Raw genomic sequence first — 21,435 nt, forward strand, 5'->3', positions numbered from 1 at the left:
ACAACTAGTTAGATTCATTTTACACATGTAAAATTTTAAAAACTATGAAAATTTGTATTAATTTTGTTTTATAACTGTTTACTTCGTAATAGGGATGGGTCACTCACTCTGGAGTTATTACTTTGTTACAACCTCTGTAAATAACATAATTTATTAATATATTGTAGTTTAATGCTAATAATTTTCTTAACTGCTTATTATTTATTATCTTTCATTCATTTCAGGAAATCTGTAACTCCGAAGAGACATTATCAGGAATGATGGGTCCTGGCGATGTAATTGAAAGTATATGGAATAAATGCAAATTCTCATGTGGTTGTCTAATGAGAATTATTATTACTGAAATTTATGATCCGACAAAGTTTTGGTTTGTCCTTGACGATGAAGATCATTTTCAGTTGATGAATAAGATGATGGATGAAATGCAGTAAGTTTATATATTTTTCATATTTGTACATTTGTATGTATATACAATTATGTATATTTATATATATATATATATATATATATATATATATATTGGGGTGATCCTTAAAATCAGGGGTGGGCAAAAGCCGGCCCGCGGGCCGGATCCGGCCCTTTTGATTATTTTATCCGGCCCGTTGAAAAATTCCGCAAGTTTTTTAAACGCTTTTATGAAATTTTGTTGACATCAACATTATTAGTGTGCGTACTGTATTTATAATAGTCGTAATAAAATGGGCGGTAGGCTTCTGTGGTTCAATGGTTCTGTAAACCGTTTTCTGAAACAGAATTTGTTAAACAATGTATGGGACAAGCGCCGGAGATCTGTTGTTCTGAAGAGAAACATATTTTTGAAAATGTAAGCCTTTCGAGAAGAACAATAGTACGACGGATTGAAAATAGTTCAGGAAACTTACTTGACCAGCTAACTACAAAAATTGCTAATTTTGCCTATTGTTCTCTGGCTTTAGATGAGTCTTGCGATAATACTGATACAATCCAATTATTAATATTTATTCATGGCATTAACAAGAAATGTGAAATTCGGAGGAACGAAATTGCGAGAAACTTCTTAGTGTGCATCCAATGAAAGGTATACAACTACTGGTGAAGACTTCTTTCTCGCTGTTGAAGAGAGTTTAGTTAAAGTAAGTTTAACTTGGAATAAAATAGTAAGCGTCATTACGGATGGATGTCATAGTTTAATAGGGAAAAATGTAGGCTTACAAATGAATTCGTGACAAAGAAAAAGAGTTACAACCAGAACACGATATATTATTTCCATCCAAAACCTTCGGCCCGGGACACATTTTGAAAATTTCATTTTGGCCCGCGCTTTAAAGTATTTGCCCACCCCTGCTTAAAATGGTCATTTTCGAATTTTCATGCTCCCAGGGGCTCAAATGGTTCCAAATAGATAAACAATTCTCTGAAAGTTTTAGCTCTTAATATCGCTAAGTTCAGATAGAGGGCAATTCAATCAAATTTCGTATGGAAAGAGCATGAAAAAATTTTGAAAATTTAAAAAAAATGTTTTAGGTATAACTTAGCGACAAATGAATAAGTTTTATTCATTCATTTGTTCGCTAAATTACATTTAAAAAACATTTTTAAAATTTTTGAAAATTTTCCCATGCTATTTCCATACAAAACTTTGATTGAATTGCGCTCTATCTAAACTTTAATATTAAACGCTAAAACTTTCAAAGAATGTTTTTTATCTATTTGGAACCATATAAATATTCATTAGTTTACAGTTAGGGAAATATCGAATAGTGTAAATATTCATTAGTTTACAGTTCACACTATTCGATATTTCTCTAAAGAAAACATAAAGTATTATACATCATTAGAAAGGTCCCAAAATTCTTAGATCTTTTTCCTTATCTTGCAACTTCGAATTCCTAACGGTGTGGCCTAAAGGCGAGTTGCAGTAAAATTAAATTAATAAAAACTGAAAAATCTCGAAAAAATTATATGAACACACTTAACGATTTATATATCATTTTATTCGTAATTTTGTTCTGCATCTTTTATCCAAATAAAATGTTTTCGTTTCTTTTACGTTTTAGCCTGTAGTTTGGAATTTGTGTGAATATTCAATTGTTCAAATGCAAAGTACGGTTAATCTGTTGGTTCAGCTAGTTATAAATAGTGCAGTAAACGGAGAGGAAAAAAGGGTGTAACCTCTGAATTTTTTTACTGTGCTCCGAATTGAATGAAATTTTGGAATTAGGTTCATCTTACCCCCAAGTTCAAAAGTGAAAACAATGCGGGTTGCGTCATCACCCCCGGGGGGATGACACCCCTTCTCAATTGTGTAATCACATTTTTTCAAAATAACGTCGGCAATCGATAGAATAATTATAAGAAAAAAATGTCTTTTATAGTTTTTCAAAAAACTAATACTTTTCAAGTTACTGGCCACTAAAAATTCATATATTTTGGCGTTTTTCTTCGTTTTTGCAAATATCTCCTAAAATATACATTTTAACGAAAATTATGTAATGAACAAAATAATGTCAATAAATAAATCTTGATAAATCGGTATTACATAAAGTGTTCTAGGAAAAATATTAAGCAAGATTTGAAAGAGCAAAGTCGTTTTTTATTTCGTTCAAGATTTAATTGTTGTATTTAAAGCCATCTAGTGTCGAGGTTTTACATCTTATGAAATTCGGTGCAAAAAACGAAGAAAAACGCCAAAATTATATGAATTTTTAGTGGCCAGTAACTTGAAAAGTATTAGTTTTTTTGAAAAACTATAAAAGATATTTTTTTCTTATAATTAATTATTCTATCGATTGCCGACGTTATTTTGAAAAAATGTGATTACACAATTGAGAAGGGGTGTCATCCCCCCGGGGGGTGATGGCGCAACCCGAATTGTTTTCACTTTTGAACTTGGGGGTAAGATGAACCTAATTCCAAAATTTCATTCAATTCGAAGCACAGTAAAAAAATTCAGACCTAAAACGCTCCGTTTACTGCACTAAAATAGACATTGTATCATTGTCTATAGTTATAAGAATTATATAAACTGAATTGCAAAGTTGAAAATATTTGTTTAAAGTATATTAGAATTTAAGTCAGAATTACAGTTTAAATCTTAATTATTTTCAATATACAAATAATTTTTTTTTTTTTGAAAAATCTTTTTTTCCAAAAGCAATTACACCTAAGTCTGTTTTTACACGGAGATTGGTTCCAGAAGAATCCGTGTAAAAAAAAACGTCTAAAAAAAGACATTGATCTTATACAAAAATGGGTGATTTGTTCCTAAACTCTAAAACTTATTAAAATTGGTGAAAAACAAGAATTTTTAAGAACAAGAATTAAATTAGTGCTATTCACATTTGCTTTGACCAGTAAAAATTGTTTGTACGCGCTAAAGGGGAATTCACCTAAATCTTTAAGCTAGTGTTCGCAAACTATCGATACTATCGATGGATTCAGACTTTTTTCTTTCATAAATACTTTTTGTGATATGAACATACTTCGCAAAAATTTAATTTGACAAAAAAAATTTAGGTACATAAAATTTCAAATCGTGCTAATGGAATAAATTCGTGTAAAAAAATTAAGAATATTCAATTTTCAAACTGTGTTATATCAAAACCGTGTACAAAAAGACCGTGTAAAAACAGACTTAGGTGTATTTTGTTAAAACAAGCAGAAAGGTCTTTGAATCACTCAAATCGGACGCTTAGTTCTCTCAAAAACTGCCATTTTTTGCTCATTTAGTTCTGTATATCCAAAACCGCTGAACCTGCCTTTGCCAAAAACTGATCACCACTTCTCCCCGTCATTACGAATTGAATGTTTTTCGGATCATTCAAATCCGCTGCTACGATTTCTCAAAAACTCGATTTCTATTTTCTGCATTCTCTGCTCCGTATCGCCGAAACGGCTGGACCTGCCTTTGCCAAAAACTAATGAGCACATCTTCCTATCAATAAAAATTGAATGTTTTTTGAACCATTCAAATAGGTTGATCCGTGCGCCCGAAAACGTGGACGAAAAATTGTATCCATACATACATACACACACACACCCATTTTTTCTGAGGTATGCCAAAATGTTCAGAAATCTTCAAAACGTGAAGAAATGTAAAAATTTTCAATTTCGATTTTTGGGCGATTACAATAACTTACCCTACGGAAAGTTAATTAAACTACTTGTCGTAGGGAGCAGCGTCCATTAACCACGTGAGGTTTTTAGGGCGAGGGGGATTTGACAAAAAATCACGAAATATCACGTGGGGGAGGGAGGGGTATAGTAAGATATCACGTGTATTTATTTTTTAACTGTTTCTTTTTTTAAAAATCAAACATTTTCAAAAAAAAGCTCCATTCACAAATTTTACAGTTTTTTCACATAACTAAAAATACACGTGATGTTTGGTGGGGGAGGGGGGGTAATTTTGAATATCACCATGTATCACCAAGGGTTAGGGGGTCCAAAAATCCTTAAAAACTCGCTCGCGTGATTAAGGCATGCCCCCTAAGGCATTAATATTTCAGTAAGTTCTATAAGACCATGATAAATATCGCCAAAAAAGTTCCATAAAAATCGGCTTAAATTTTTTTTTCAACAGTTAATTACAAGAAAACAAGCTCGGTAGATTTTCACTTAAAACTAATTAGTATCATTCCCAACTAATATCTTTTTTTGATTTTTTAATATCGATTCGGAAGTATGAGCTTAAATGTGGACGAAAAGTTTAACACTTTTTTTCAAATTACAAAGAAATTGACAACAAATGATTCTCATCGAGATACATCAAATGGCTTTTAAACTTCTGAAATCGGTTCAGGCGTTTTTGAGCAAGCGTCGATGAAAGTTCTAATTTTATCAAACGCCAAAGTAACAATACTAATCTTTCCAAACTTTGACGAATTTTCAAAATTAAACGGCTTGTCGTAGGGCCTTAATATTTTAGTATGATCTAGATGACCATGATATCTATCACCAAAAAAAAATCATGAAAATCGGTGATGATCGGTTAGACCGATCGTCGCACAAAATTGATGAACGCTAGTCCTCATCGAGACATCGAATGGCTTTTAAATTTTTGAGCAAACGTCGATTTACGGCAAAAAATCTGTTCACGCACACGCGCACAAATACTTTTTCAAATTTGGTCTCATTCGATTCAGAATGGCTTGAAACGTCGAGAAAACATACAATTAGTGAATCGATCCAATGATACAAAAAAATTCGATTCGTAATGACGGGGAGAAGCGGTGGTTAGTTTTTGGCAAAGGCAGGTCCAGCGGTTTCGGAGATACAGAGCTAAATGTGCAAAAAATGGTAGTTTTCGAGGGAACTAAGGTCCGATTTGAATGATGCAAAGAACTTTCTGCTTGTTTTAACAAAATAATTGCTTTTGGAGAAAAAAAAATTCAATTTTTTTTTGTATATCGAAAATAATTCAGATTTTGATTGTAATTCTGATTTAAATTCTAATATACTTTGAGTTCTAATATATTTTAAACAAATATTAGACAATGTTACATTATTTATTTATAATAATCTATTTGAAAACATTTAATGTTGCTCGCACATTTCGTTACGGTACGGGAAGTTCCAGCAATTTGCCTTAAGGCACGATGCCATACATACTGCCAGGGCCTATTCTCTCACAACAAATTCCTCGTTCAGAAGGGCTACTTAGGGGTCCATTTGTAGTCGCAAATTTAGTGCTAGTAAGCCGATGAAAAAGTATTTTCAAATGTTTTATGTTGGATACTAAGAAACGTCAGTGGCGTCAGTGTTATTTTTGGGTCAGTGTTTGTATATTTGTTAATAAAGATTTCATTAGGAATTGCTCTCAAATGCATAGCCCTTTGACAATATGAATAGAACAGCTTCAAACTCATATGGAGGACATAATTACTACATAGTGCATTGACACATTAGTCTAATCATAATACACTTTAAGGAAAGAGGCCAGTTCTAGGAAATTATGTAAGAAATCAAGTATAAGCTTCTACAAGAAAGACATATTACACAAATAGAAATCTTCAAGCTGTTTAAATTGGATTACCACTTCACACGGATCTGAATATACTTGGGAAAAAATGAATTGCTTAAGAATGTCAAATTTTGCACGGGATGATTATTAGTTAATGAGAATTAAGAATGACAGACGATGTAAATGAACTAACACTATAATGCATTATTCACTAAATTTATATTAATAAGATTTGATTGTATATTTATTATAATATTATATTATCTAGTATATTTTTGTTATTATTGTATTATTACTAAACATAATACGATTGTAATACCAAATTTAGTTTCAAATACCCGTGTACTAAAATTCATTAATTTTTATTTCAAATTTTGCGCCATTAATTTGAGTGCCAAAAGCAGCGCCATCACGTCGAGCGGAGGACCCTTTAAGTATTCTTTCTGAACGTAATAATCGGGCGAGAGAAACACGGGGTATTCTAATATTGTCTAGGATCAATAGGAGTTCTAGGAATGTCTAGTCACACTGCTAGTTTTATTTTTGAAGACACTCCTATTTCATTTATGTGAATGAAAGCGCTTTGCGACCATCCATGATACCATGACATCTATGCCATGATAAATGAAACGTTTGAGTGTTGTCACACCTGATCTCAATCTTATGCGAAGTGAGACTCAAATCAAATGTCAAAGTCAAAACGAATTAATAGATATATGTATATTAAAACATATTTATCATTGATGCAAAGCATATAAATTGAAAGCTTTAACTTTTTATAAATTACTGTTTGTTTGTTTATAAAACACGACAAGCGCCGAAAATGACCGAAGAAACAATTTCAAACCCAACAATTAAAATTGAACCAATAGATTATCCTCCAGTTAAACAAGAACTTGATGATTACGACACTATTCCAGAAACATATTTAGAAAACGAGGTAATATATTTACAGCAATTTTTAGAATTAAACGAAAAAATAGAACAAGAAACAATTAACGATCAAGATGAAACAAGTTTCGACGAGGGGTCTTATATGGAAAACGAAGAAATTTATCAACAGCGATTTATAAATTCTGAAGTCACTATAGATAAAGAAATAAAGAAAGAAACAATTGATGATCAAGATGAAGCCCGTTTTGATGAGTATTCTTATATGGAAAACGAAGAAATATGTCTACAGCAATTTTTAAAATCTGAAGTTACAATTGACGAAGAAATTAAACATGAACCAATCGATGAGCACATTGCAGATACTAGTAAGGACAAAATAAATTCATATAACAAACTTTACATATGTAATGACGACGTCAGTAAGTCAAGTGATTTAGTCGATAATACAAGTGAATGCAATAAATCATTTAAAAAAGTTTTAGGAAGACACCTTCATGAATGTGCAAAATGCAATAAAAGATACACAACAAAACTTTCATTAAAACAACATGAAAGCGTTCATACAGGACAACGTCCTTACAAATGTGAAACATGTAATAAAGAATTTTTAACCAATGGTAATCTAATACGACATAAAATGTTTCATATGGGAGAACGACCACATAAATGCTTAATATGCAGTAAAGCATTTGCAACACAAGGCTTATTAAAAAAACATCAATTTGTTCATACTAAAGAAAGCAATTATAAATGTGGTGTATGTAAAAAAACATTTGCAACAAAACAAAATTTAAGGCGGCATGAAATGATCCACACTGGAGAACGTCCTCATAAGTGTGCATTATGCAATAAAACATTCTCAATAAAAGACAAATTAAACAGACATGTAATGATTCATACTGGAGAACGACCACATAAATGCAAAATGTGCAATAAAGCATTTACAACACAAAGCAATTTAAAACAACATGGATTTATCCATACTAAAAAAAAGAATCATAAATGTGCAGTATGTAAAAAAACATTTGCATCAAAACTATATTTAAGTCGGCATGAAATGATCCACACTGGTGAACGTCCTCATAAGTGTGCATTATGCAATAAAACATTCTTAAAAAAAGATATATTAAACAAACATGTAATGATTCATAGTGGAGAACGACATAAATGCAAAATGTGCAATAAAGCATTTGCAACAAAAAGCTATTTAAAACAACATGAATTTATCCATACTAAAGAAAGGAATCATAAATGTGCAGTATGTAAAAAAACATTTGCAACAAAAAAATATTTAAGTCGGCATGAAATGATCCACACTAGTGAACGTCCTAATAAGTGTGCATTATGCAATAAAACATTTTTAAGAAAAGCCAGATTAAACCAACATTTAATGATTCATACTGGAGAACGACCACATAAATGCAAAATGTGCAATAAAGCATTTACAACACAAAGCCATTTAAAACGACATGAATATATCCATACTAAAGAAAAGAATCATAAATGTGCAGTATGTAAAAAAATATTTGCATCAAAACTATATTTAAGTCGGCATGAATTGATCCATACTAGTTAACATTCTTGGTCCATTATGCAATAAATCAGTCACGAGAAAAGAAATATTAAACCAGCATGTAATGATTCATACTGGAGAATGACCACATAAATGCAGAATATGCAATGCAATTCAAAACGATATGAATTTGTCCACACCAGAAAGCAATCATTAATGAATAAAACATTCGCAGCTACATAATCATTAAACAAATATAAAACTGTTGATACTGTAGATGTAGAACATCTTTAAAAATGTGAAGTATGTAATAAAACGTTAAAATCTAAACATGAATTAAAATGTCATTCAAAACAAAACAATCATGAGAACTGATAAAATAGTTTGCAGATAAATTTATGATAGAGGATTAAATTTTCATAATTTTAACGACATTATAATCATAATTAGCAGACGTTCTCATCAGTGTAGAACAGTTTGGTGAATATTGCTTATAAAATATCTTTGAAAATATTTGTGGTGGCTGATAAAATATAATATTTAATGATTTATTGCTCACCAAATATTGTTTACTGCCAGAAGTTATTACAAGAATATATAGTGTCATTATTTAAATTAAGTTGTTTATATTTATATTTATATGTATTATGTTTATGTATATATGTATATGAATAACATAAAAATTAAAACTTGTTTTAAAAAAGGGCTTGATCTAATATTTGTTATTATTGGTTACTTATTAACTTCTCATAGAATAGGTTATAGTAATCGTCCAAAAAAAAAAATTAAAATTTTGATTTATATTATATCTTTACGTTTCAAAGGTTTCTTAACATCTTAGCATACCTTAAAATAAATGGATGTATATGAATGAAATTGTGAAAATTTTAAAACCAAAAACTCGTTTTTAACTTTCATATTAATCACAAAGAAACGGCCCGGCCGATTTTCACCAAAAACTTATCAACGCGATTTCCGATCAATATCTTCTTCGGTTCAACGTATTGGGCTAAAACGTGGACAATTTTTTTTATACTCTTCTAGTAATTACAAAGAAACGACTTGGCCGATCATAGCACAAAACTGACTGACTCTGGTTCCATCGAACAGCTTTTAAATTTTTGAAATCGGTTCAGACGTTTTTGAGCAAACGTCAACAAAAGGTCAAAAATCGGCTTACATACAAGAACGCATACTTTTTCCAAATTTGGTCTCATGACTTGAAACGACGAGAATACATGCATTTTTTTGCGAAAACCAACTTCTTATGCGAAAAGTTAATAATTTCAATGCGACTTATATTACAAATATTGTCATCAAGAGAATATTCAAGTTGATAAATATTATTAGGTTACTAATAAATAGTATAATATTATAGTAAATGTAGCTCCTGAAATTTATGACAGTGGAGTAGTACATAAACAGCCAATGCGCCGGAATAATATAAAATTTTATTTTAGTTCATACGTTTCACTACTACATTTGCCTCATCATTTAGCTAAAAGAATTTTACAATTATTTAATACAAAATTATCAATATAAAATACAGAAATCAAAGTTTAAATGCCAAACAAAGAACAACTAGTGTTGTATGGCATCGTGCCTTAAAGCATATTGCTGGAACTTCCCGTACCGTAACGAAATGTTCGAGGTATATTAAAAGTTATCAAATAGATTATTATAAATACTATAACATTGTCTAATATTTATAAAAATTATATAAACTGAATTTCAAAGTTATAATTATTTATTTAGAGTATATAAGTGAGCATTAGAGCTTTAGCCAGAATTAAAATTAAAATCTGAATTATTTTCGATGTACAGAAAAAAAATCTGAAAAAAAAGTGGAAACACAATTTTGCCTAAAGCAATTATTTTGTTATGACAAGCAAAAAGTTTTTTGAGTCATTCAAATCGGATGCTTAGTTCTCTCAAAAACTGCAGTTTTTTGGACCATCTCCAAAATGGCCGGACCTGTCTTTGCCAAAAAAAAATTACCACTCTCTCTCAATCATTACAAATTGAATGTTTTTTTTTTGGATCATTCATAACAGATACTCCGTTATCTCAAAAAAAGAATTTTGCTTTTCTTTAAAATGGATATTTTCAGCATGCATAATATAACAAGCTACACAATTTAAACTTTTGTTACAAAAACAAAACTTTAACTGTAATAGATTTGAGATATTGATGAAATGTAAATAGAATTGTAAATATAATCATAACTAGTGTGTGTATGGCATCGTGCCTTAAGGCAAATTGCTGAAACTTCCCGTACCGTAACGAAATATGTTCAAGAAATATTAAATGTTTTCAAGATTATTATAAATACTGTAAATTGTCTAATATTTATTAGAAATATATAAACTGAATTGCAAAGTTGAAAATATTTGTTTAAAGTATATTAGAACTTAAGTCAGAATTACAATTAAATTCTGAATTATTTTCGATACACAAAAAAAAAAAATTGGAAAAAAATCGAAACAAATTTTTTTTTTCCAAGAGCAATTATTTTGCTAAAACGGGCAGAAAGTTCTTTGAATCATTCAAATCGGACGCTCTGTATCTCCAAAACCGCTGTACCCGCCTTTGCCAAAAACGAATCACCACTTCTCCCTTTCATTACAAATTGAATGATTTTTATATCATTCAAATCGGATGCTCCGATCTCTCAAAAAATCGATTTCTATTTTCTGCACAATTTGCTCCGTATCTCCAAAACGACTGGCCAAAAACTAATCAGCACATCTCCTATCAATAGCTATCGAATGTTTTTTGAACCATTCAAATCGGTTGATCACATAGTGTACAAAATAAATTTGAAATATTGTCATAATGTTTTCAAACATATTTGAGTATTTGTTGTGTGTGCAAAAACTTTCCTCATTTTTACAAAAAGTAGGACATTAGCAACCTTTAACAAACATTTATATTATTATTTAAAATAACATTTACATTTTTAACTTCCCGTAGTGCAAGTTATAGTAATTGCAAAAAAATCGAAAATGAAAATTTTTATGTCTTTACGTTTCAGAGATTTTTGAACATTTTGGTATACCTTAGAAAAAATGTATGTATGTATGCGTGCGGATACAAATTTTGTCGACGATTTCGGAAGCACCGATCAACCGATTTTAATAATTCATTGATCAACCGGAGACGTGCTGATTAGTTTTTAGGTATGGGCAGGTCTAGCCGTTTCGAAGTTACGGGGAAAAACAGCTAAAAATCGTAATTAAGTTTTAGAGAAAAAAGCGTCCGATTTTGATGATTCAAAATTTACATTTTACATGTATGGACAAGATGAAGAACTGATTAAATTCTTGGAAAGACAGGTGCAGCGGTTATGGAGTTTCAATAAAGAAATGCAGTTTGGCGGTCAAAAATGATCTTTAGACATATGCACATCAAATTATAAGATATTTTATAAAGATTTGAATAATGTGGACACATTTTGTGTCAATTTTTGGCTTTCGTACCAAGATTTTCAATTTTTCTATCAATACGAATCGAATGTTTTTTGAATTATTCAAATCGGTTGATCGGTGCTCCCAAATCGTCGACAAAATTTGTATCCGCACACACACACACACACATATACATATACATCCATTTTTTCTAAGGTATGCCAAAATGTTCAGAAACCTTTGAAACGTAAAGATATATACAAATTTTTATTTTCGATTTTTTTTTTGCAATTACTATAACTTACCCTACGGGAAGTTAACAAGTTCGTTTTGACTATCAGGTCTATCACCATGACAAAGTTATTTCAAAATTTCAGACCAGAGGTTTTTCTTGTAAGAGCTTTTGCAAAGATTTTTTTAAACATTTTATTTTTGTTCATGTTAGTATTTTTATTAACTCCAAACGATTATTTTTCAGGGAATATTACGAAAACAACCAAGAGTCATTAAAAATTAATAATTTGCAAAAGAATATGTACTGTGCCGCTAGTTATGCAAATAGTTGGCAGAGAGCCTATATCGTGGATGTGGAAGAAACTACTAAAGTTAAGGTAAGGTAAACAAATTTTACCTTTAATTCTCCTATAGATATTTTTCTGAATTCATTTAATTTTTGAAGTGAATATTCTTGCATTAAGCTTTTTCAACAGCACTAAAAGTGTCTAAGAATCGTATGTTTTCCTCATATGTTTTTTGTTGTATATAGTGCTCAAACTTAGAAGGGTATGTGACGTCACATGTTTGAGCGATCATTGCCGACGACAATCGCGGACTATCTCGATTGAGCAAATGTCAAATGTCATATGTTACGTGCCTAACATAGGCCTTATAATATATAAACCGATTTTAACAGGTGGATTCGATTTTATGTATAGTGCGATGGACAGAAGTGGCTCACGTTTTTATTTTTGGTTGTAAAATGGCTAAGAATGGAAATATTTTCTTATTTTTTTTTTAATTGCAAGGGCATTTCAAAATGCAACTTTTTATCATAGCAGATGCTAGCAATTATGTTTGGAAATATTTCTCTTTTTAAATAGCAAAAAAGTGTATTCACCGTGTTTTCCAAAAATTTAGGCAGAAGTGGGCTACCCAAATTTTTATCTGAAAAAATGGTGCCATATGCTTCTTACCCTGAGGGTTTTTAAATGCGCTGGTTACAAAACCGTTGTCAAATTTGCAAAATTCATAATCATTGACACGAAATAAAGGGTATAAATTGTAAAGTGACTTCAGTAATAATGTTATTTTAATGTTTGAAGAGGAGTAATAAAGGTGGTATGATTAAATTGTTGAAAAACTAGTGGGGCGCATGGCATCGAGCCTTAAGGCAAATTGCTAGAACTTCCTGTACCAAAAATTATTTTTTTAAAAAGATTAACATTTTTGAAAAAATTTTACTTCGAAAAAATTTCTTTTTTTTTCTTTATTTTGACATATTTTGGAAATTCTGAACCTTTTTTTTTTCAAAGCAATCGTACTGCTTTGACTACATAGAGACGAAATGCCAAAGCGAGTAAGCGCCGCGTCTCCGTCTAACGGATAAGCATTGGTACGGAATCCATAGGAATATAAACAAAAATTATACTTATTGTTAAAATCTCTATAAAATATCTGGTAATTTGATGTGCATAGGTCTATTGATCATTTTTGACCGCCAAATGGCATTTTTTTTTTACTTTTTTCATTGGATCTTTGAAACCGCTAGACCTGCCTGCATGAAAATTTGATCAGTTCTTCATCTTCATTTGATCAGTAAGATATTTTTTGAATTATTAAAATCGGACGCTCAGTTCTCTTAAAAATGAGATACATTTTTGGCACTTTTTGCCCCGTATCTTTGGAACGGCTAGACCTGCCTTCGCCAAAAACTAATCAGCACGTCTCCTTATCAATACGAATCGAATGTTTTTTAAATTATTTATATCGGTTGATCGGTATTCCCGAAATCGTCGACGAAAATTTGTATCCGCACACACACACATACACAAACACACATACATCCATTGTTTTTAAGGTATGCCAAAATATTCAGAAACCTTTGAAACGTAAAGATATATAAAAATTTTCATTTTCGATTTTTTGCGATTACTATAACTTACCCTACGAGAAGTTAAAAATATTGCAACATTCAAGTAAAGATTTTCGGTACAATTGGTGCCCGTCAAGTCGGTGGAGTTGGTCATATCGACGCACTTCAAATGAAATGTCGCAGTTTTCGCACTCTATGGATGGAGTTTTTTCTTATCAGCTTTGCCGATGTCTTATTTAAAAAAAAAAACGAAAACTTTCGTTTTCTCCTTTTTCATAGCTGATTATAAGTATTAACCTTCTTGGAAACTTTTGCTGGCACCTGCTTTTTTGTCGCTGTGCTGCTTCTCCTGGAGTCATGATGGCTTTAGTGATAAATATAAGCAATAAGATGTTTGAATAATTAATAGAAACTTTTACTGTGCAAAGAACGGCATTACTCAAGTGACATATGTATGTCCACAAATAGTGGCCCACTTCTATCTACAAACGCCTTTTTTGCAAATTCATCTCACATAAACAAAATGTAAAATATCGGCAAACATCGCTTTGCATTTCATAGATATGTCTATATAATATATTGCATATTTACATAAATTTTTTCACTTCTGAACTCAAGTTCTATTTCCAAAATATCATGCAAATTAGAGCGCAGTAAAAAAAATACACAGGGCACACGCTTTTTCCTCTCCATTTACTGCAATAATTTTGTTGATCGTAGGTTGAATAGAGCACATGAGAACATGATTTGACCAATTAATTCACTTCAAATATGAACTTAAGTAATAATGTATATTGAATTATCAGTGAGAAAAATGTAATTTAGATTTTAAAATTGCTAAAAGCCACTTAAAATATGGTACGAAATTATAAAAATTATAGGCAACATTATTGAAGCAATTATTTTGGGTAGAAAAATCCCAGGTGATATTATACGTTTACCACGAATGCTATATATTAATACTTTCTGAATTTGTTATACTTTTAAAAAGTTTTTATGCTATTACCATAAATACATTACAAAGGCAGACGATGATTTTTTGTGCGAAAATGTGCAAAATTAATGTTTTAGTCGTCAATAAACAAAAAATCATTCATTTATACATCCACATCTACATCAGGTATGACTAATAATATTGTATAGCCCCATATAAAATTATAATTTGCAGTGTATAATTTTTAATATACAATGCTCATTGAACATATTCTAATATTTGTTAATGGGATAATTAAAGTGTTAAGTGGGAATTGAGAATCTTCATTTTATTTGAAGCAGTTCTACATTTAACATCTCATATATTGGCGTAAACAGTAATTTGAAAAACAATAATTATTATTTTTAACTGAACGGTAAATATTAGTATTGGGTATTAAAAATGTAGATGTGTGTACAGGACAACGTCTGTCGGGTCATCTAGTTATTGAAATAAAACATATGACATATGACATTTAATCAATGGGGAGAGTTTCGCGATTGTCGGCAACGTTCGCTCAGCAAGTGACATCACTGTTCCTTCTATATTTGAGCACTTATTTTCCGCTCGACTAGCAGTCTATGCAGTATAAGCTCAATGATTGCAATGTATTTGAGAATGCTATCAAGTGTCTGTTGATGTTGTCGAGTGTCTGAGTATGTTAGCAAATGTCTATGGGTGTTGGCAAGTGTCTATGGGTGTTATCGAGTGTCTGAAATAACTCCTAAATTATAGTAAACCAATAAATTTGTACTAAGGTGGCGTCCATTAATCACGTGATCGACTTTTTTAAGGATTTTTTGACACCCCCTCCACCTTGGTGATACATGGTGATATTCAAAATCCCCCCCCCCTCTTCTCCCACAAACATCACTCGTATTTTTAGTTACGAGAAAAAATAGTATAATTTTTTAATTCTTTTTGAAAATATTTGAATTTTTTTAACTTCTCGTAGTGTAAGTTATAGTAATTGCAAAAAAATCGTAACTAGTGGTGTATGGCATCGTGCTTTAAGGCAAATTACTGGAACTTTCCGTACGGTAACGAAATGATCGAGGAATATTAAATGTTTTCAAATAGATTTTTATGAATATTGTAACATTGTTTAATATTTATAAGAATTATATAAACTGAATTGCAAAGTTGAAATTATTTGTTTAAAGTATATTAGAACAGAATTAAAATTGAAATCTGAATTATTTTCGATACTCAAAAATTTTTTTTTGAAAAAAAAAAATTAAAAACATTTGTTTTCAAAAGCAATTATTCTGTTTGTATCAAGTTCTTTGAATAATTTAAATCGGACGCTTAGTTCTCCCAAAAACTGCTATTTTTTGCACATTTAGCTCTGTATCTTCAAAATGGCTGGACTTGTCTTTGCTAAAAAAAAAACTCTTCTCCCAATCATTACAAATTGAATGTTTTTTAGATCATTCAAATCGGATACTTCGTTCTCTCAAAAACTCGATTTGTATTTTCTGCACTCTTTACTTCGTATCTCTGTAACGACTGGACCTGCCTTTGCCAGAAACTAATCTCCCTTCTATAGGAATCGAATGTTTTTTGAACCATTCAAAACGTGGAGAAATGCAAAAATGTTCATTTTCGATTTTTGGCCCATTACTATAACTACCCTACGGAAAGTTTATTAAAAATTTTGCATATCTTTACGTTTGAAAGATTTCTGAACATTTTCGCATATCTTAGAAAAATGGATGTGTGTGTGTATGTATGTTTGGATACAATTTTTCGTCCACGATTTCGGGCGCACAAATCAATCGATTTGAATGGTTCAAAAAACATTTAGAGACGGTTTAACCGGAGATATGGGGCAAAAAGTGCCAAAAACGGTATTTCAGTTTTTGAGTGAACGGAGTACTCGATTTGAATGATTCAAAAAACATTTTACTTGTAATGACGAAATTAATAATTGTTGAATTGGTGTAGCGGTTTCGGAGATATAGGGAAACAAGTAAAAAAATATTTGGTGGTCAAAAATGAACATTGATATTTGAAGTTTTTAAAAATGGGTACTAATTTTTTTGTTATAATATTGTTGGTTTACGCATTAAGATTTTTAATTTAATGTTTACTTATACGGTTCAAGCAAATTTCAAAATTTTCAAAAATTGAAGATTTATACTTCAAATATGAATTTTAAATTTACAATTCTGTTTCAAAATGTACGATATATATTTCAAATGCGGTATTCTAATCGTAAGAAATATATCCTCAGATAGATTTATTCGACACGTCTTGCTAATGTAAACTTGCTCAAGTGCTTTGAGCGATGAGATCCTATATTTTATGAACAATAAAATATATAGTGATTATAATTATCTATTTAAAAATGTATAAAACAATTGTTGTAAATTATTGGTCAATTTTTATTGATTACTGATTTTTGTCCTTCGAATATCTAATTCTGGTACGGGAAGTACCAGCAATTTGTCTTAAGGCACAATGCCATACACAACTGATTTTTAAAAAAATCAGGTAAAAAATAAATACAAGTGGTATGTTGCTATATCCTTCCCTCCTCCTATAACTTGTGATTTTTTATCAAACTCACGTGATTAGTGGACGGTCCCTTTCTCAATTCTTATGATTATATCAATCATTTGTTACTTCCACATATCTGGATGGTCAACCATATTGCCCAAGGGCCAAATTCTACTTACCTTAGCTTCATAATTAATTTATACGTTCTCTTTATGTTTCAGCTGTATTTCATTGACTACGGATCGCTGATAGTGGCAGACACTTCTACGATTCGTTATTTATCCAAGGACTTCCAGTCTTTACCTAAACAGGTCATTCGTGGACGTCTCGACTTCATCATTCCAACAAACAATAGCACACATTGGGATTTGTTTGTTTGTAGATTCTTCTTTAAACTAATTGAAGAAAGGAGGCTTCTGTGCTTGACAACTGAAATTGATGAAGAGGTAATAATTTTTATAAGAAACAGACTATTTTAATACTACACATATTCTTTTTTGATTAATTTATCGAGTTGTTATAAAATTACCAGCAAACCCGACGAACTCCGTTTCGCCACCAGATGGTTTCGTGAGAAAGACGAAGAAATTTTTGGTTTGTGTTTGAAAAGGAAAATTTTGATTTTATTTACACAACAGTAATGAATTTATTTCGAATACAAAAATGAAGTATTTTTTAGTTGAACTTCTCTAAGTAAATGAAAGTGAATCCGCAAATTATCCGTTTCATTGAAGTGCTCTTTGGTAAACCACATTTTTTGTTTTTTGGTCTGACGTTAACACAAAGCGGATGGTTTCCCAACTCGTGAACAGGCAACGTATAACTGTGCATGTGAAAAATAATGATTTTCTAAATAATCTATTTGAAATTTATCTCCCGAACACTAAGCGATTGTAAGTTAAAAAAAATGATGATAGAGGTCATGGTCTTAAAAAAACATATTAAAATATTACGCCCTTACAAGTCCTTTAATTATAAAAATTCATCAAATTTGAGAAAATGTGATGAGTCACAATTGTTTCAAAAGTTGCTTTTCTAATGCGTTGTGTTTTCTTAAAAACGGCTGAACCGATTACAAAAATTTCAAAGTCAATCAGTAAAACTCCATAAGGAGGGGCCTTGATCAGGTATTCGAGATAATCGGCCAAACAGTTTTTTAAGTCAGGTATCTATAATGTGTAATTCTTGCTCTGAAATTATACTTCTTTTCTAATTATTGCCATTCGCATTTCAGTTGCAAATGTGTCTATAGTGTTTCACGAGGCCTCAATTGTATGTGTGTGTGTGTGTGTGTGGATACAAATTATCGTCCACTTTCTCGGTAGCACGGATCAACCGATTTGAATTACTCAAAAAGTATTTGATTTCTAATGATAAGAGGACGTGCTGATTAGCTTTCAACAGAGGATGGTCTACCTGTTTTGGATGTACGGATCAAAAGAAGCAGAAAATGGCGATAAAGTTTTCGAGAGAACGGAGCATCCGATTTGAGTAATTCAAAAAATATTTCACTTGTATTGACATAACGAAGTAATGATTAAATTTTACGAAGGCAGATCGAGCGGCTGCGGAGATCTAGATAAAAAGTAATAAAAATGATATAAGGCTGACAAAATTGATCATTAGAGATATGTACATAAAACTAACGATATTTTATGGAGATTTTAATAATAAGTACAAATGTTTTCATATCTATGGGCTCCGTATCAATATTTACACTACTTAAAGTTACCTTATATAGTTCAAACAAATGTCCTCGACATTTTTGATTGTATGGACCAACCGACTTGAATAAGTATGAAAAACTTTCAAGAAACTTCAAAATATTCAATATTTTCAAAAATATCAGTCAATGAAAAGTTCGAAGTTTTCAAAAATTTCGAAATTTTCAAAGAATCTAATATTTTTTCTATTTTTTCAAACATGTTTTCAAAATTTTCACAAATGTTGAAAAAATTCTAAATTTTCATTTTATGTCCTTTGTAAGCTTTTAGAAATTTTTAATTACGGTACGGGAAATTCCAGCAATTGGCCTTAAGTAACAATCGGCCTTTCCGTTTCTTCTTAACTAAATGCTACATAATTATTAACTTCCCGTAGGGTAAGTTATAGCAATGGGCCAAAAATCGAAAATGAAAATTTTTGCATATCTGCACGTTTTACAGGTTTCTGAACATTTTGGCATACCTCAGAAAAAATGGATGTGTGTGTCTGTTTTGTGTGTCCGCACTTTTTCGTCCACGTTTTCGGGCGCACGGATCAACCGATTTGAATGGTTCAAAAAACATTCGATTCCTTTTGATAGGAAGATATGCTGATTAGTGTTTGGCAGGGGTAGGTCCAGCCGTTACGGAGATAAAGAGCAAAGAGTGCAGAAAAAGGCAGGTCCAGCCATTTCGTCGATACAAAGCTAAATGTGCAAAAAATGGCAGGTTTTGAGAGAACTAAGCGCCCGATTTGAATGATTCAAAAAACTTTCTGCTTGTTTCAACAAAATAATTGATTTTGGGGAAAAAAATTGTTTCAAATTTTTTTTTCAAAATTTTTTTTGTTTTCAAATATTTTTTTTTGTATATTGAAAATAATTCAGATTTTAATTTTAATTCTGACTAAAAATCTAATATACTTTAAACAAATAATTTCAATTGTGCAATTCAGTTTATATAATTCTTATAAATATTAAACGATGTTACAATATTTGAAAACATTCAATATTTCTCGAACATTTCGTTACGGTACGGGAAGTTCCAGCAATTTGCCTTAAGGCACGATGCCATACACCCCACTAGTTATTTTTACCTTCCCGAAGAAGAAGTTTATGTGTGTGTGTGTGTGTGTGTGTGTGTGTGTGTGTGTGTGTGTGTGTGAACAGATTTTTTGCCGTAAATCGACATTTTCTCTAAAACGGCTGGACCTATTTCAAAAATTTAAAAGCCATTCGATGTATCTCGATGAGGACTATCGTTTCTGAGTTTTGTGCGGCGATCGGCCGTACCGTTTCTTTGTAAATTGCAGAAAAGTGTTAAACTTTTCGTCCACATTTAAGCTCATCCTACCGAACCGATTTTAAAAAATCAAAAACTGATCGAAAGATATTAATTGGGAATGATACTGATTAGTTTTAGGTGAAAATCTACCGAGCCGTTTTCTTGTAATTAACTGTTGAAAAAAAAATGAAGCCGATTTTTTAATATTAATTTTGTTTCATCTCTTCCAGAATAATATTATATGGATGACCATCAAGGATTTCGAGCACCATAAAACCAATCCTGAAACTTTAACATTAAATGAAATATTAGTGAAAAAAGGATACGCTGCGATTTGCCCGGTAAGTGATCAGCAGGATGACAGTGATCACAGTGATGATGATCAAAGTGACGATGATATTGAAAGTGACGATAGTGATGATGAGTTAGATAATGATGAATATTTGAGCGATGAATGCTTTTTCGAGAAACTTGAAAAATTGCTTGATACATACACCTAATTTAATTTTTATTCGACTGTACTATTGTACTGCATACACCTTACTTTTGCAAAATGCACAAAGTATATATTTAAGAAACAAAAATTATATTAGCATGACATACATACATAAAACTACAAAACTTCGGCTTGAATTAATGCAAATTTATGAAATAGAAAATAAATATTAGTTGCCTGATGATTCAAAATGGGTGCTGATCTAATGCTTGCTTTTTTTCAACATGAAATAAATATCTTTATTACAATTGATATTCCTCAGGGTACCTCCAGACAGGATGTTTTTTTTTTAAAAAAAATGTCTAATTACTATTGATTTATTTAGTTTATTGATTAGTCACCAATGTTATCTTTTTTATTAGAAATTTGTAGATTGAGGGACCGATTCTGCCGCATAACAATCCAATGTTATGGCAAGGCTATCTTATGAAGAACCATACTTTGTTCTAAATATTGACAAAAGTCATGCGGTTGCTGCGCAGTTAGGCAAATTTGTCAGATAGAAAAAAACATAACCTAGAAACAGCACAAATGTAAAAAAAAAACGATGTTAGATAACAGGGTCTTTCTGAGTGAGGTTCATAACATGAAACACCTGAATGCACAGCAAATACATGACATTTTGACAGT

At 31.1% G+C, this 21,435-nt stretch overlaps 1 protein-coding gene across 1 annotated transcript in view; it reads left to right on the forward strand.

The window, feature by feature from the left end:
- Positions 1 to 224: 224 nt before the first annotated feature.
- Positions 225 to 21,435, forward strand: part of LOC113391103 (tudor domain-containing protein 5-like) — a gene marked incomplete at its 5' end in the record, with an annotated part of 34,331 nt that continues 13,120 nt past the window's right edge. The window contains 4 exon segments of the mRNA XM_026627070.1: positions 225 to 427; positions 12,234 to 12,366; positions 17,544 to 17,768; positions 20,540 to 20,650. Of these exon segments, the coding sequence (XP_026482855.1) occupies positions 225 to 427; positions 12,234 to 12,366; positions 17,544 to 17,768; positions 20,540 to 20,650 (672 nt within the window).

The sequence above is a fragment of the Ctenocephalides felis genome, unplaced genomic scaffold (assembly GCF_003426905.1).
Source record: "Ctenocephalides felis isolate EL2017-DRISC unplaced genomic scaffold, ASM342690v1 CF-g0.4_SCAFFOLD_00845, whole genome shotgun sequence".
Lineage (NCBI taxonomy): Eukaryota > Metazoa > Arthropoda > Insecta > Siphonaptera > Pulicidae > Ctenocephalides > Ctenocephalides felis.